This window comes from Dryobates pubescens, chromosome 18, assembly GCF_014839835.1.
Source record: "Dryobates pubescens isolate bDryPub1 chromosome 18, bDryPub1.pri, whole genome shotgun sequence".
NCBI classification, from domain to species: Eukaryota; Metazoa; Chordata; class Aves; order Piciformes; family Picidae; genus Dryobates; species Dryobates pubescens.
The window spans coordinates 23,852,910-23,869,712 of record NC_071629.1 but is presented as its reverse complement, the minus strand read 5'-3'; the positions used below and the strand labels follow the sequence as shown (position 1 = coordinate 23,869,712).

The 16,803-nt window shown below is 59.9% G+C and overlaps 1 protein-coding gene across 1 annotated transcript in view; it reads right to left on the bottom strand.

Annotated features, from left to right (window-relative positions):
- IL13RA2 (interleukin 13 receptor subunit alpha 2) overlaps window positions 1–16,803 on the bottom strand; it is a 48,175-nt gene that overhangs the window by 16,826 nt on the left and 14,546 nt on the right. Inside the window, exons 7-9 of the mRNA XM_054169486.1 lie at window positions 15,528–15,672; window positions 14,346–14,448; window positions 13,556–13,589 (exon numbers count right to left, since the gene is read on the bottom strand). Coding sequence (XP_054025461.1) covers window positions 13,556–13,589; window positions 14,346–14,448; window positions 15,528–15,672 — 282 coding nt within the window. The remainder of the gene's footprint in view (window positions 1–13,555; window positions 13,590–14,345; window positions 14,449–15,527; window positions 15,673–16,803) is intronic.

The window sequence follows — 16,803 nt, the reverse complement described above, 5'->3', positions numbered from 1 at the left end:
GGGCACCACCAGAGGCAGTGTCCCAGCCCCTCGGGCTGGGCTGGCTGTGTCCTGGCTGAAGTCATCGCTGGGGCACTGCAGGAGTCTCCTGGGTGGCCTCCAGCTCGCTGTGATGCTTTCCCAGCAGATGCTGGGGGGGTTGAAGTCCCCCAGCAGGATGAGAGCGTGTGAGAGGGAAGCCTCCTGGAGCTGGAGTAAGGAAGTTCATCAGCAGAAGTTCCTGGGGAGTGAGGAGGGCAAGGAGGGACTTGGCCTGCTGCCCCAACCATGAACTTGCCTCCAGTGACTCTCTTCATTCAGGCTCCCACTGCTGGCCTGCCAGGGGCAGGGTACAGAGCCCCCTTGATCCCAGGGAGGTTCTGACAGGGGCTCCTGTTTCTGACTGAGGAGGGCAGAGCCTGGCTCCCCAGACCCTCTCTCCTTTGCCCTCCCTGATGCCCCTTAGCCTTGCCAGCAGGCTGAGCAGGTCCTTCCCCTGCTCACACCACACACAGCTGCCATCCCTGCTGCCCTCTGGGCAGTGCCAGCCTCAGGCACTGCCTGCAGCCAGGGCCCTGGCCAGCTGTGTGCCAGCTGGGGCCCTCCCCAGGTGCTCCTCCTTGCTCGGGGTTTGGCTGAGTGGAAGTCACAGCTGTGCCCTGCTGTGGGAGGGGGGGTGCCCACTGGTGGGGCTGCCTGCCCTGCCCACCCCGGGCAGTTTGAGCCTGTGGTGCATCCCTGTGGGTGAGGGCACGGGGGGGGATGGCAGGCTCAGAGCTCCTGCTGCTGCCACATGCCACAGGTGACACAGCTGCGGGTGGCAGGGCTGTGGCCACGACGCCAGGAGGCATGAGGGGTGGCACTGCCCATCGGGCAGCCTGGCACCGGCTGGCTAGGCAAAGGTGGTGGCACCTCTGTGCCCGGCAGGACAGAAAGAACCAAAGTGAGGAGCCTCTGGGGACAGAGCCGCTGAACCCCAGCCTGAACGTCCCTGGACCGAGTGAATCCTGGCGGAGGCGACGCTGCCCTGCTGCCTCCTCCAGTCCAAGCACGGCTGCTGACACCCAGTGGCCATGGAGCTGCCAGCTCCTGGACCGCTCTGCTCCGCTCCTCTGAGACCTGCCCGGAGCACTGCGTGCGGCTCTGGAGCCCTCGGGACAGGAAGGACCTGGAGATGATGGAGGGGGTCCAGAGGAGGCCAGGAAAATGATCAGGGGGTTGGAGCAGCTCTGCTCGGGGGGTGGCAACAAAGCTGGGGAGGGGTCTGGAGCACAGCCCCGGGAGGAGAGGCTGAGGGAGCTGGGGTTGCTTAGCCTGGAGAGGAGGCTCAGGGGAGACCTTATTGATGTCTACCTGAAGGGAGGTTGGAGCCAGGTGGGGGTTGGTCTCTTCTCCCAGGCAAGCAGCACTACAACAAGAGGACACAGTCTTAAGCTGTGCCAGGGGAGGTTTAGGCTGGAGGTGAGGAGAAAGTTCTTCCCAGCAAGAGAGATTGGCCATGGGGATGTGCTGCCCAGGGAGGTGGTGGAGTCCCCATCCCTGGAGGTGTTTAAGAAGAGCCTGGATGATCTCAAAGGTCTTTTCCAACCTGGTTACTTCTATTCTATTCTAGGCTGAGGGAGCTGGGGGTGCTCAGCCTGGAGAAGAGAAGGCTCCTGAGAGACCTTAGAGCTGACTGCCAGTCCCTGAAAGGGGCTGGAGGAAGGCTGCAGATAGACTGCAAAGGCCTGCAGGGACAGCCCCAGGGGCAATGGTTTCAAACTAGAGCAGAGCAGATTGAGATTGGATATCAGGAAGAAGTTCTTCACTCTGAGGCTGCTGGAACACTGCAGCAGGCTGCCCAGGGAGGTGGCTGAGGCTCCATCCCTGGAGCTACTCCAGGTATCACAGTATCACAGTATCACAGTAACTAAGGTTGGATGAGACCCCAAGGATCATCAAGTCCAACCTGTCCCAACAGACCTCACAACTAGACCATGGCACCAAATGCCACGTCCAATCCCCCCTTGAACACCTCCAGGGATGGGGACTCCACCACCTCCCTGGGCAGCACATCCCAATGACGAACGACTCGCTCGGTGAAGAACTTTCTCCTCACCTCCAGTCTAAACCTCCCCTGGCACAGCTTGAGACTGTGTCCCCTTGTTCTGGTGCTGGTTGCCTGGGAGAAGAGACCAACCCCTTCCTGTCTACAACCACCTTTCAGGTAGTTGTAGAGGGCAATGAGGTCACCCCTGAGCCTTCTCTTCCCCAGGCTAAGCAACCCCAGCTCCCTCAGCCTCTCCTCACAGGGCTGTGCTCAAGGCCTCTCCCCAGCCTTGTTGCCCTTCTCTGGACACCTTCAAGTCTCTCAATGTCCTTCCTAAACTGAGGGGCCCAGAACTGGACACAGGACTCAAGGTGTGGCCTAACCAATGCAGAGTACAGGGCACAATGACCTCCCTGCTCCTGCTGGCCACACTGTTCCTGATGCAGGCCAGGATGCCATTGGCCCTCTTGGCCACCTGGGCACACTGCTGGCTCATGTTTAGGTGGGTGTCAATCAGCACCCCCAGGTCCCTCTCTGTTTGGCAGCTCTCAGCTACTCTGACCCCAGCCTGTAGCTCTGCATGGGGTTGCCGTGGCCAAAGTGCAGCCCCTGGCACTTGGACTTATTAAATGCCATCCTGTTGGCCTCTGCCCAGCTGTGCAGTCGGTCAAGGTCCCTCTGCAGAGCCTTTCTACCCTCTAACTGAGGTGAGGCTGGAGAGGGCTCTGGGCAACCTGCTCCAGTGGAGGATGTCCCTGCTGAGTGCAGGGGGTTGGGCTGGATGAGCTCTGGAGCTCCCTTCTGGCCTGGACCATTCTGATTCTCTGTGAAAAACCTCAGCAGAGAGGCCTGGGCTGGGGGCACCCAGCTGCTGCCTTTCCACTTCTGCAGGTGCAAGAGGAGTGGAGAGCTCTGGAGAGATGTGAGCCTTGCTTTATGTCCTGCAGCCACTGGCAGGTGGTGGTGGTTGGAACACTTCAGCACCTTGTATTCAGTCAGGGAAATGAAACAATGTGAGGATGGGAAACGAGGAAAGAGAAGGCAAACTGCTTTGCAAATTGATTTCTTGTTGACAGCTTGGAAACAGCTCAGGGTGAGAGGGAGGAACACAGGATTCATAGAGTCACAGACTGTGCTGGGTTGGAAGGGAGCTCCAAGGTCTTGTCCAACCCTCTGCAGGCAGCAGGGGCAGCTCCAGCCAGAGCAGGCTGCACAGGGACACAGCCAGGCTGAGCCTGGATGGCTCCAGGGATGGAGCCTCCAGCACCTCCCTGGGCAGCCTGTGCCAGTATTTCCAGTGGTCCAGAGGAGGCCACAAAGATGACTAGAGAGGAGAACTCCTCTGGGCACAGGCTGGGAGAGCTGGGGCTGTGCAGCCTGGAGAAGAGAAGGCTCCAGGGAGACCTCAGGGCTGCAGTTCAATACCTGCAGGGGAGGTGCAGGCAACTGGGGAGGGACTGTTCAGAAGGGGCTGTGGGGACAGGACAAGGGACAATGGTTTGAAAGTGGAGCAGGGCAGAGGTAGGTTGGCCATCAGGAGGAAGCTCTGCACAGGGAGGCTGGGGAGACACTGGCACAGGCTGCCCAGGGAGGTGCTTGAGGCTCCATCCCTGGAGCCATCCGAGCTCAGCCTGGCTGTGTCCCTGTGCAGCCTGCTCTGGCTGGAGCTGTCCCTGCTGCCTGCAGGGCTTGGACAGGATGCCCTTTAAAGGTTCCTTCCAGCCCAGTGCAAGCTGTGAAGCTCTGGTTCTGGGATTTCAGAGACCTTGGCATTTGCCTTCCCTGCTCTGCTCCTTGCCCAAAGCAGTTAGGAGCTGACAGATGCAGACTGATTCTGCCTTGCCCTGCAGCAGGCACAGGAGCCTGCTTCCCTTGCTCTGCCAATGACATTCACCCTGCCCATGGCAGGGGGTTGGAACTGGCTGAGCCTTGAGGTCCCTTCCAGCCCTGACCATCCTGTGACTGATTCTCTGGGGACAGATCTCTGTGGGAATGGTTGGGGTTTGTTCCCCAGCAAATGGCTCTAAGTCTTTAGCAGGCAAAGGGAGGAAAAACAAGAAGAAAAGAGCACAATCTGCAGGATGTGCAGAGGAGGTGGCTTGGCAAAGGCCTGTGGGGCTTAGATGGTAAAAGCCCCAGGGAGCCCAGCCACAAGTAGGGAACAATAAGAGCAGAGGATGCCAAAGGGAGGGGGTTTGAAAGTGCTTCACTGAAAGCATGAGTTCTGGAGCACAGCAAATGACTCAAGCACTCTGGAGCAGTACTGCAGGAGAGCTTCTGCATGTGTTGCAGATCTGTAAACATAGGAGGGGGAAAAATCAAACTGCTCAGTGATTCATGGATTGGGTTGGGTTGGAAGGGACCTTAAGGATCAGCCAGTTCCAACCCTCTGCCATGGGCCTGGACACCTCCCACCAGCCCAGGCTGCTCAAGGCCTCACCAAGGTTGCTCAAGGCCTCTTTTCCAGCCTGAACAGCCCCAGCTCCCTCAGCCTGTCCCCACAGGGGGGGTGCTCCAGCCCCTGATCATCTTCATGGCCTTCTGCAACAGGAGACTGCAGCACCACTGCCCCAGCTGAGCCCCCTGCCAGGTCTCGGTGTGAGCTGCCCAGGGCATCACCAGCTCCTAGCAAGGGTCAGGTTGTTAGCAAGGACCACTGACTGGCTACCTGTCACAAGTAAACTTTGCACATGGGAGCACAGAATCACAGGATGCTAGAGGTTGGAAGGGACCTCCAGAGATCACCCAGCCCAAACCCTGCCAGGGCAGGGCACACAGAACACAGCCAGGGGGGTTGGAAAGGCTCCAGAGCAGGAGACTCCACAGCCCCCCTGGGCAGCCTGCTCCAGTTTCTCCTCATGTTGAGGTGGAACCTTCTGTGTTCCAGTCCCTGCTCATTGCACCCACCACATCCTATCACAGGACACCACTGAAAAGGGCCTGGCCCCTTCATCCTGACCCCCAGCCCTCAGCTATTGATAGGCATTGATCAGATCCCTCTCAGCCTTCTCCTCTCCAGCCTAAACAGCCCCAGGGCTCTCAGTCTCTCTTCACAGGGCAGAGGCTCAAGTCCCCTAAGCATCCTCCTGGCTCTCCCTTGGACTCTCCCCAGCAGGTCTCTGCCTCTCCTGACTTGGGGAGCCCAGCACTGGACCCAGGATTGCAGCTGTGGTCTCAGCAGGGCAGAGCAGAGAGGGGGAGAACCTCCCCAGCCCTGCTGGCCACACTTTCCTTGCTGCATGCCAGGACCCCATCTTTCCAGTTGGAAAAGTTGCTCCCATCCAACCCTTTGGCACCACCAAGGCCAGTGCTAAACCACCCCCCTCAGCACTGCATCTCTGTGGCTTTGGAAGGCACTGCAGGTGTGATGCTGTGAGAGAGCAGCTGGGGGGGTCCCTCTGCAGGGGAGGAGCTGGCTGAGGAGGGAGCCCTGCCCCAGGGCCATGCCCAGCTTGCCTCCTGCGAGCTGCAGCCTGCAGACACCACAAGCAGAGGCACCTGATGTCTCACTCAGTTACCAGGTAGGTTTCTAGGCAGGCTTCAGCCCAGCTCCTGTGTGTGGTGGCTGCTGAAATGGCTCAGATCTTTCTGGGGTGTGCTGGCTGCAGAGGTACAGCACCCATTCCTTTGCCACCCCTTCCCTGCACTCTTCAACTCATCCCTGCTTAATTCTCTTTGGGCAAAAGCAGCCTGGGAACTTTAACTCAGCTTAAAGCCCTCCAGCAGGTCAGGGCTGCCACACCATGTGGCCCCCTCCACATGCTCATGCCCAGTGCCAGCTGGACCCAGGGCAGCAGGCTGGGCTCCCACTGCCTGCCTCCTTTTGCCCTGAGGGGAGGTTCAGAACACACTCAAGGGTTTAGCAGGTGTCTAAGCTAAGAGGCTGCAGACCCTCAGAGCCTTGCAGGAGGTCTTCCCAGTGCTGGCAGAGCTCAGTGGGACTCTTTCCAGCAGTTTCCTGTGGAGCTGTTCAGGGTGCCAACCACTATGGACCCTGCAGGAGCTGCTGCCCTGGTGGCAGTTCTGCCAACCCCAAACCCAACTGCTCCCCGGTGCTGGGGGTGCCAAAGTCCTCCAGTTCCTGGACAGGCCTGAAATGCCCTGGGAGGAGCTTGGCTGAGCCTCTCTGCTTGGGCACTGCTGCTGCAGAGCCGGGGAGCCAGGGCCTGCCCTGTCCTGCTGGCCCATCACTGCACACCACCTGCAGAAGAAGGCAGAGCCAAGTATCTGCCCTGTGCCAGCCAGGGGCAGCCATGGGCATGGCTTTTGCCACTTGTCCTTCAAAAAGGAGGGCAGCAAGCACAGAGGAGAAAATGATGTCCTGAGCCTCCTGCCTCTGGTCTCTTGTATGAGCTCTGCCTTGCCCTGACCTGCTCTGGTGTGTGTTGGAGATGCCTGCAGGCCTGGGGCTGCTTCTGGGTCAAGACAGCTTTATTCCTGTGTCCTTCCTCCTTTCATGTTCCTATCACAGAATGGTAGAGGTTGGAAGGGACCTCCAGAGATCACCCAGTCCAAGCCCCTGCCAGAGCAGGGTCACCCAGAGCAGGGCACACAGAACACAGCCAGACAGAGCTTGAAACTCTCCACAGGAGACTCCACAGCCTCTCTGGGCAGCCTGCTCCAGGGCTCAGCACCCTCACACCAAAGAAGTTCCAGCTTGTACCCTGGTGTGAGCTGGGGAGGGGTCTGGGGCACAGCCCTGTGAGGAGAGGCTGAGGGAGCTGGGGTTGCTTAGCCTGCAGAAGAGGAGGCTCAGGGGAGACCTTCTTGCTCTCTACCACTCCCTGAAGGGAGGTTGGAGCCAGGTGGGGGTTGGTCTCTTCTCCCAGGCACCCAGCACCAGAACAAGAGGACACAGTCTCAAGCTGTGCCAGGGGAAGTTCAGGCTGGAGGTGAGGAAGAAATTCTTCCCAGCAAGAGAGATTGGCCCTGGGGATGTGCTGCCCAGGGAGGTGGTGGAGTCCCCATCCCTGGAGGTGTTTCAAATGAGACTGGCTGAGGCACTGGGTGCCATGGTTTAGCTGAGCAGCTGGTGCTGGGGGTAGGTTGGGCTGGATGATCTCAGACATCTTTTCCAACCTGGTTAATTCTGTGACTGTATTCTGTGTTCTTTGTTCCTTGTCTTATCACTGGGCACCAAAACAAGAGCCTGGAACCTCCCTCCTGACCCCCAGCCCTCAGCTCTTGACAGACATTGTTCAGATCCCTCTCAGCCTTCTCCTCTCCAGACTCAACAGCCCCAGGGCTCTCAGCCTTTCCTCACAGCAGAGATGTTTGATTCCCTTCATCATCCTCACAGCCTCCACTGGACTCTCCCCAGCAGGTCTCTGTCTCTCCTGACCTGGGGAGCCCAGCACAGGACCCAGGATTGCAGCTGTGGTCTCAGCAGGGCAGAGCAGAGGGGCAGCAGAACCTCCCTTGACTCACCCCAGGATGCCCTTGGCCCTCTTGCCCACAGGGGCACATTGCTGACCAGTCAGTGCCTTGCCAGTCCAGCTCCCTCCCCACCAGCACTGCAGTGCTTCACTGCAGCTCAGCATTGCACTGCCCACTGCCTGCTCACAGCCACTTCCAGAGCTGAAGCCACCCCATGCTGGTGCCCAGGAGCCAAGGAGACAGCAGAGGCAGAGGCTGGCTGAAGCCAGGACACTTCATTGGTGCCCCAGGCTCTGCAGAGGTTTTGTTCTTGCTTTTCCCTTGCTTTTCCCTGGTGCTTTCCCATTTCGGTTGTGCCCCAAACACCTTTGGGCTGCTGCCCACCCAGCAGTGGCAGCAGCTGGCTGTGCACCCCAGCAGGGCTGTGCACCCCAACAGAGCTGTGCACCCCAACAGGGCTGTGCACCCCAGCAGGGCTGTGCACCCCAACAGGGCTGTGCACCCCAGCAGAGCTGTGCACCCCAACAGAGCTGTGCACCCCAACAGGGCTGTGCACCCCAGCAGGGCTGTGCACCCCAGCAGAGCTGTGCACCCCAACAGAGCTGTGCACCCCAACAGGGCTGTGCACCCCAACAGGGCTGTGCACCCCAACAGAGCTGTGCACCCCAGCAGGGCTGTGCACCCCAGCAGAGCTGTGCACCCCAACAGAGCTGTGCACCCCAACAGGGCTGTGCACCCCAGCAGAGCTGTGCACCCCAACAGAGCTGTGCACCCCAACAGAGCTGTGCACCCCAGCAGTGCTGTGCACCCCAACAGGGCTGTGCACCCCAGCAGAGCTGTGCACCCCAGCAGTGCTGTGCACCCCAACAGGGCTGTGCACCCCAGCAGAGCTGTGCACCCCAGCAGAGCTGTGCACCCCAACAGGGCTGTGCACCCCAGCAGTGCTGTGCACCCCAACAGAGCTGTGCACCCCAGCAGGGCTGTGCACCCCAGCAGTGCTGTGCACCCCAACAGAGCTGTGCACCCCAACAGGGCTGTGCACCCCAACAGGGCTGTGCACCCCAGCAGTGCTGTGCACCCCAACAGGGCTGTGCACCCCAACAGAGCTGTGCACCCCAGCAGGGCTGTGCACCCCAGCAGTGCTGTGCACCCCAACAGAGCTGTGCACCCCAGCAGTGCTGTGCACCCCAACAGAGCTGTGCACCCCAACAGGGCTGTGCACCCCAGCAGAGCTGTGCACCCCAGCAGTGCTGTGCACCCCAACAGAGCTGTGCACCCCAACAGGGCTGTGCACCCCAGCAGTGCTGTGCACCCCAACAGAGCTGTGCACCCCAACAGGGCTGTGCACCCCAGCAGAGCTGTGCACCCCAGCAGTGCTGTGCACCCCAACAGAGCTGTGCACCCCAACAGAGCTGTGCACCCCAACAGGGCTGTGCACCCCAGCAGGGCTGTGCACCCCAACAGAGCTGTGCACCCCAGCAGGGCTGTGCACCCCAGCAGTGCTGTGCACCCCAACAGAGCTGTGCACCCCAGCAGTGCTGTGCACCCCAACAGAGCTGTGCACCCCAACAGAGCTGTGCACCCCAGCAGTGCTGTGCACCCCAGCAGGGCTGTGCACCCCAACAGAGCTGTGCACCCCAACAGAGCTGAGCACCCCAGCAGTGCTGTGCACCCCAACAGGGCTGTGCACCCCAGCAGAGCTGTGCACCCCAGCAGGGCTGTGCACCCCAGCAGTGCTGTGCACCCCAACAGAGCTGTGCACCCCAGCAGTGCTGTGCACCCCAGCAGAGCTGTGCACCCCAGCAGGGCTGTGCACCCCAGCAGTGCTGTGCACCCCAGCAGAGCTGTGCACCCCAACAGGGCTGTGCACCCCAGCAGAGCTGTGCACCCCAACAGGGCTGTGCACCCCAGCAGTGCTGTGCACCCCAGCAGAGCTGTGCACCCCAGCAGTGCTGTGCAGCCCAGCAGAGCTGTGCACCCCAACAGGGCTGTGCACCCCAACAGAGCTGTGCACCCCAGCAGTGCTGTGCACCCCAACAGAGCTGAGCACCCCAGCAGTGCTGTGCACCCCAACAGAGCTGTGCACCCCAACAGGGCTGTGCACCCCAGCAGAGCTGTGCACCCCAGCAGGGCTGTGCACCCCAGCAGTGCTGTGCACCCCAGCAGAGCTGTGCACCCCAGCAGGGCTGTGCACCCCAGCAGAGCTGTGCACCCCAACAGAGCTGTGCACCCCAGCAGTGCTGTGCACCCCAACAGAGCTGTGCACCCCAGCAGTGCTGTGCACCCCAGCAGGGCTGTGCACCCCAGCAGAGCTGTGCACCCCAGCAGTGCTGTGCACCCCAGCAGAGCTGTGCACCCCAACAGAGCTGTGCACCCCAGCAGGGCTGTGCACCCCAACAGTGCTGTGCACCCCAACAGAGCTGTGCACCCCAACAGGGCTGTGCACCCCAGCAGTGCTGTGCACCCCAACAGAGCTGTGCACCCCAACAGGGCTGTGCACCCCAGCAGGGCTGTGCACCCCAACAGTGCTGTGCACCCCAACAGAGCTGTGCACCCCAACAGGGCTGTGCACCCCAGCAGGGCTGTGCACCCCAACAGAGCTGTGCACCCCAGCAGTGCTGTGCACCCCAGCAGGGCTGTGCACCCCAGCAGAGCTGTGCACCCCAACAGAGCTGTGCACCCCAGCAGAGCTGTGCACCCCAACAGAGCTGTGCACCCCAGCAGTGCTGTGCACCCCAGCAGGGCTGTGCACCCCAGCAGAGCTGTGCACCCCAACAGAGCTGTGCACCCCAACAGGGCTGTGCACCCCAACAGAGCTGTGCACCCCAGCAGGGCTGTGCACCCCAGCAGTGCTGTGCACCCCAGCAGAGCTGTGCACCCCAACAGAGCTGTGCACCCCAACAGTGCTGTGCACCCCAGCAGGGCTGTGCACCCCAACAGAGCTGTGCACCCCAGCAGAGCTGTGCACCCCAACAGAGCTGTGCACCCCAACAGTGCTGTGCACCCCAGCAGGGCTGTGCACCCCAACAGAGCTGTGCACCCCAACAGGGCTGTGCACCCCAGCAGTGCTGTGCACCCCAACAGAGCTGTGCACCCCAACAGGGCTGTGCACCGCAGCAGAGCTGTGCACCCCAGCAGGGCTGTGCACCCCAGCAGGGCTGTGCACCCCAACAGAGCTGTGCACCCCAACAGAGCTGTGCACCCCAGCAGTGCTGTGCACCCCAACAGAGCTGTGCACCCCAGCAGAGCTGTGCACCCCAACAGAGCTGTGCACCCCAACAGTGCTGTGCACCCCAGCAGGGCTGTGCACCCCAACAGAGCTGTGCATCCCAACAGAGCTGTGCACCCCAACAGAGCTGTGCACCCCAGCAGTGCTGTGCACCCCAGCAGGGCTGTGCACCCCAGCAGAGCTGTGCACCCCAACAGAGCTGTGCACCCCAGCAGAGCTGTGCACCCCAGCAGGGCTGTGCACCCCAGCAGTGCTGTGCACCCCAGCAGGGCTGTGCACCCCAGCAGAGCTGTGCACCCCAACAGAGCTGTGCACCCCAGCAGTGCTGTGCACCCCAACAGAGCTGTGCACCCCAACAGGGCTGTGCACCCCAACAGAGCTGTGCACCCCAGCAGTGCTGTGCACCCCAGCAGAGCTGTGCACCCCAACAGGGCTGTGCACCCCAACAGAGCTGTGCACCCCAGCAGGGCTGTGCACCCCAGCAGGGCTGTGCTGCCTTGAGCCTGGCTTGGCACAGCTCTGCACAGCTGAGTGAGGCAAACTCTGAGCTGCCACTGGTCACTGGGAACTCACACTCTGACTCCATGCTCCTCCAGGACCATATTTTCCTGTGGGGTTTTTTTTGTGTGCTTTCTGGGGTTATTTTCATGTTTTCTGGGTCTCTCAGGTGAAATAAAACCACACAGAACCTCGGGGTGGTGTCTGGGTAGTTCTTTGACAAACAAAAAACACCAACCAAGCAAAAAACCAACCCCAAAGCCAACACAGAATGGGCTTGGAGGACAGTGCCTCCCAGCTCAAGCAGCTCTCTCCCCAGCTCAAGCCCCCTGAGCTGTCTCCCCAGCTGCAGAAGGACGAAGAACTACAGGAGAGAGTCCAGCACAGGGCCAGGGAGCTGCTGAGGGCACTGGAACAGCTCTCAGCTGAGGAGAGGCTGAGAGAGCTGGGGCTGCTTAGCCTGGGCAAGAGGAGGCTGAGGGGGATCTGAGCAATGCTTACAGATACCTGAGGGCTGGGGGTCAGGGAGATGGGGCCAGGCTCTGCTCAGTGGTGCCCTGGGACAGGACAGGAGGCCATGGGCACAGACTTGAACAGAGGAAGCTCTGAACATGAGGAGCAACTTCTTGAGTGTGAGGCTGCTGAGCCCTGGAGCAGGCTGCCCAGAGAGGCTGTGGAGTCTCCTGCTCTGGAGCCTTTCCAGCCCCCCTGGATGTGTTCTGAGTGCCCTGCCCTGGCTGCCCCTGCTCTGGCAGGGGCTTGGGCTGGATCTGCAGAGGTCTCTTCCAACCCCTCCCATTCTGTGATCCTTTGATTCCAGGCCTGCTCCCAGTTTCAGCAATAATGAGGTAGGTTTAGCTGAGGCTAATTAAAGGTCAGGCCATGCCCTGATTTTTGTTTCTTTCTTGGTAAGTTTCTGATGCTCAAGGAGGCAGAACCAGATCAACTCTTGCTCTTGTGGCTGTCTTTTCAGCTCCAGCAGCTGAGAGAAGTGACTCTGTTTAGCCACCTGCAATGCCAGGCAGGAAGTCTCAGCTCACCTCAGCCATGCCCAGAGGCCCCCAGCCACAACCCTCCCTGCAGGCACCTGGCAGACAACGCACTGCAAGTGCCCAACCTTCTCTGAAGTCCTGCTAAGGGATGCTCAGAGCATGCTGCCAAAGTCCTGACAGACAGGGGGCTGGCCACTTTTCAGCCTCTGCAGGACCAGGTTGGATGTCCAGGGACAGAGCACAGCCCAGACTGAAGGCCATTGCCAGGCTATGGCCAGTGGCAGCCTGGGCTACCCTGAGTGCCCTGCTCTGGGGGATCTCCAGAGGTCCCTCCCCCCCTCCCATTCTGTGATTCTGTCTCCTCTAGTGCTGAGTTTTTCATTGTATTTCTCATCACCACTTTCTCAAACCATCCTTCCTCAAATCTCCTCCAGCATCACCTGAGCAAACAGCCTTGGTGCTTCCCTCAGCTCTGGCACCAGCACCTTCCTCCTGGAGCAGCTGCCACAGTGCCTGTGGCAGAGTGAGCCTTGCTTCTCCCCTGCAGCACCAGGCCTTGGCAGCAGCTCTCAGCAGGACTTCCTGCAGCAAGGGTTTATCTCATGGCCTCCCTGCTTCAGCTTTGCCACAGCTCAGCCATCTCAGCTCATGAAGGCATTAGCTCAGGTAGCTCACATCCAGCATTTAGATGCTCTGAGCAGTGGCTGGGGACAAAGGAAGAGGAGGTGAGAGCAAGGTAGGGTACACTGGCATGAGTTTGTACCCCTCCAGTGCCTGAAGGGCTCCAGGAGAACTGGGGAGGGACTTGTGACAAGGGCTGGGAGTGCCAGGCTGAGGAACAATGGCTTTGAGCTGGGAGAGGGGAGACTGAGCCTGGAGATGAGGAAGGAATTGTTGAGAGTGAGGCTGGGGAGACTCTGGCACAGGCTGCCCAGGGAGGCTGTGGCTGCCTCCTGCCTGGAGGTGTTGAAGGCCAGGCTGGATGAGGCCCTGAGCAGCCTGTGCTGGGGGGAGGGGTCCCTGCCCATGGCAGGGGGCTGGAGCTGGTTGAGCTTTGAGGCCCCTTCCAAGCCAACCCATTCCATGAATCCAGGAGCTGATGGCTGTGGGGTGCCACCCTTCAGTGCATGTCCTGCTGACAGAGTTCTGGAGTCCTTAAGAAAACCTCACCCCCCAACAGAGCAACCTGCTAGCTTTATTCAGGGCACTTTCTGCTGCCTCCTTTTGCTCCCTTCTCCTGTGACCAGGAGCTTGCTCCAGACTCAGTTTGAAACTCCCCAGTGTTCTCCTTGGACTTGAATTGCAGCACCCAGGCTCTCAGATGGCAGCAGACAGGGACAATCCTTGTGGCTGTGGAGAGCTTAGGGCTCCTCAGCTCTTCTTGGGTGATGTTCTGGGAGCAATCCATCCAGCACCAGAGACACAGCAGTCACAAGAGAGTTAGCTTCCCACCGAGGCATCAAAGGGTAGCTTCCCTGCAGGGGACCTGAAATGGACACAGGCTGTTTGTCCCTGCACTGAGAGACAGCTGCAGGTGCTGCAGCACCCCCAGCACCCCTCTGCAGCACCCCCAGCACCCCTCTGCAGCACCCCCAGCACCCCTCTGCAGCACCCCCAGCACCCCTCTGCAGCATCCTCACCCACCCTCACCGATGGGATGCAAGAAGCATTCCCCAGTCTCCCAGACAGCATCTGCCCTTGGCTTGGACTTCAGGAGCCAAAGCACTTTAAAAGCAAAGGTGCAGGAGGGTGGTTTTCAGACTCCATGCATCCAGCTACCAGGGGGGGATCCCTGAGCACAGCACAAAGGTACTTCCACAGCCAGTTCATGGCATGGGGCAGCAGCAGCAGCTGAGAGCAGAGGAGAAGCAGAGCCAGGGCTGGTCCCAGGCTGTGCTGCTGCTCCTCCAGCCCAGGGACACCTCTCTGGGTGAGCTCTGTGCCTGCAGCCCAGGCCTGAACTTGTGCTGCATTTCTGTCCTCTCAGAGCCGCAGCAGAGGTTGGGGTCTGTGTGCCAGGGGTGACCCAGGGGCTCCTGCCCTGAGGGCACCTTGCAGGCAGTGCCTTTGTCACTGTGGTGGCTGTGAACAGTTCAACCATTTGCCTTTCTGAGCTGTGCCACTGCCAGGCCACGTTGGGGCACTGGGAAGTGGAGGCAAAAGTTCCTTTCCCCAGAGACATCCAGCAAGGGCCCTGGGCTCTGAGCCAGGCAGCTAACACAAGAGCATCCCTGGCACCTACCTTTTCCTGCACTGGCCAAGCAACATAAATAGGATGAGGCTGCTGGACAGACTCAGGATAACTGGGATGAGGATAAGCAGCTGCTTGTCCCCTTTCCTGGACTCTGCAAAAATAAACCCAGCAGGTGAGGAAAGGCCAGAAGAGGCCCTGGTAGCTCTGACAAGCCCTGGGCTCCAGTGCAAACTCCCTGTGCCCAGGTTTGCTACCCTACAGATAAGTATCACAGCGTGCCAGGGGCTGGGATGGACCTCCAGAGCTCATCCAGTCCAGGCCCCTGCCAGGGCAGGGTCACCCAGGGCAGCTCACACAGGAGCACAGCCAGGTGGGGTTGGAAGATCTCCACAGAAGGAGACTCTACAGCCCCCCTGGGCAGCCTGGAATATCTCCAGGGATGGAGCCTCAGCCACCTCCCTGGGCAGCCTGGCCCTGCTGATGCATTCCCTGATTCTATGATCCATGCAGGTACATGTTATGTGCAGGGCAAGCTGCTCCCCCAGGGTACCATCCATCCTGCAGAGAGAATCACAGAACTGCCAGGGCTGGAAGGGACCTCAAGGCTCAGCCAGTCCCAACCCCTGCCATGGGCAGGGACACCTCACAGCACAGCAGGCTGCTCACAGCCACCTCCAGCCTGGCTGCAAACACCTCCAGGCAGGAGGCTTCCACCACCTCCCTGGGCAACCTGTGCCAGGCTCTCACCACCCCCCTGGGGAACAACTTCTTCCTCACAGCCAATCTCAATCTCCCCACTTCTAGTTGTGCTCCATCCCCCCCAGTCCTATCCCTCCCTGACACCCTCAGAAGTCCCTCCCCAGCTTTCCTGTAGCCCCCTGCAGCTATCTATGTAGCCCCCACTGGGTGTCTTTTCCCTGCCCTCTGCATCCTGCACATGGGGACAGCCCTGCAGAGAGCATGGGGAGGAAAGCAGCTGATCCATGGTGCAGGGCAGCCAGCAGGATGGGGACTGTGTGCCCTCTGTGGCACAGCTGTGCCCAGGCAGTGCTGCAGAGACATTCTGTTCCCAAGGCCTGCCCTCAGTGCTCGAGGGAAGCAAAGCTGTATGAATGGCTGTGCTGGAGCAGCTTGAAGGTGTAGCTAACCCAGGATCCCACCTGCAGTGCTGGACCAGCACTTGGTCCCAGGCAGGCTCTCTAGAGATGCTGGGTGCTCTGGGCTCCCTACCAGAGAAGCACTCCTGTGTCCAGTCACTCCAGAAGCCCTGGTCAGCACACAAGATGTTTGTCCTCCCCCTGACACGAACACATGAAGTGAGGCTCTGGTTTGCTCTGGGAATTGAGAGAGCTGTCTCCATCTGGGTTGACACAGACTGAGGAATGAAGAGAGAGAGCACATGGTTAAGGAGTTACATGCCCCCACCAGTAGCTCTCTGCCATGACCTGATGCTCCTGGACACATCCCCAGGCTCTGCAAACCCTCCACTGGAAGCCTTCTCAAACCTAGGAATAGGCTGCCCAGGGCTGTGGTGGGGTCACCATCCCTGGGGGTGTTCAAGGGGGATGTGGTTTAGTGTTGGCCCTTCAGGGCTGGGTTGAAGGTTGGATGATCTTGGAGGAGTCTCTTCCAAGCAGATCTCTTCTGGGATTCTGTGATTTTGGCAGTTCTGAAGAATGTCATCCTCCTTTGGCAGCTAAAGCCAATAAGATGATGATGGAGGTGAATCTGCATTCTGGGGTTGCCATCATGGCTGTTTGCCAGTTGTTAATGAGGGACTCTTCCAGTAAAACAGCTAAGAAGACTCTTGTGTAGAATCTAGCAATTAGAGAAGCAGCTTCCCTCCAGGTGCTCCTACAATTAATGAGGCTTTGCCATTTGTGCTGTCCAAACTGCACCTAGAGAATGCAGAAGGGAAAAGGCCAAGCACAAATGATGTGTCCCAGGCCACCTCTCTGCAGGGATTTAGGAGCATGGCTGCACTGGGCCAGGCTGGGCCAGCACAGGTCAGGTAAGCACAGCACAACAGCCTCCACATTTCTGCAGAGAACAGGCAGGAGGCTTGAGGCTGCCACTGCTCAGAGCCTTGGGCTGGCATCTGCTCTGCCCAAGCAAAGGCTGCAGCTGGAGCTCAGGGTGCCAGCAGGACTCACAGAGCCACAGCATGCCAGGGGCTGGGAGGGACCTCCAGAGCTCATCCAGCCCAGGCGCCTGCCAGGGCAGGGTCACCCAGGGCAGCTCACACAGGAGCACAGCCAGGTGGGCTTGGAAGATCTCCACAGAAGGAGACTCCACAGCCCCCCTGGGCAGCCTGCTCCAGGGCTCTGGCACCCTCACAGGGACAAAATGTTTCCTCCTGTGTCCATGGCACTTCCTCTGCCTCAGCTTCCACCACTGCCCCTTGTGCTGGCATTGGGCATCCCCCAGCAGAGCCTGGCTCCAGCCTCTGGGCACTGCCCCTGCACAGCTTTATCCCCAGCAAGGAGCTCACCCTCAGGCTCCTCCT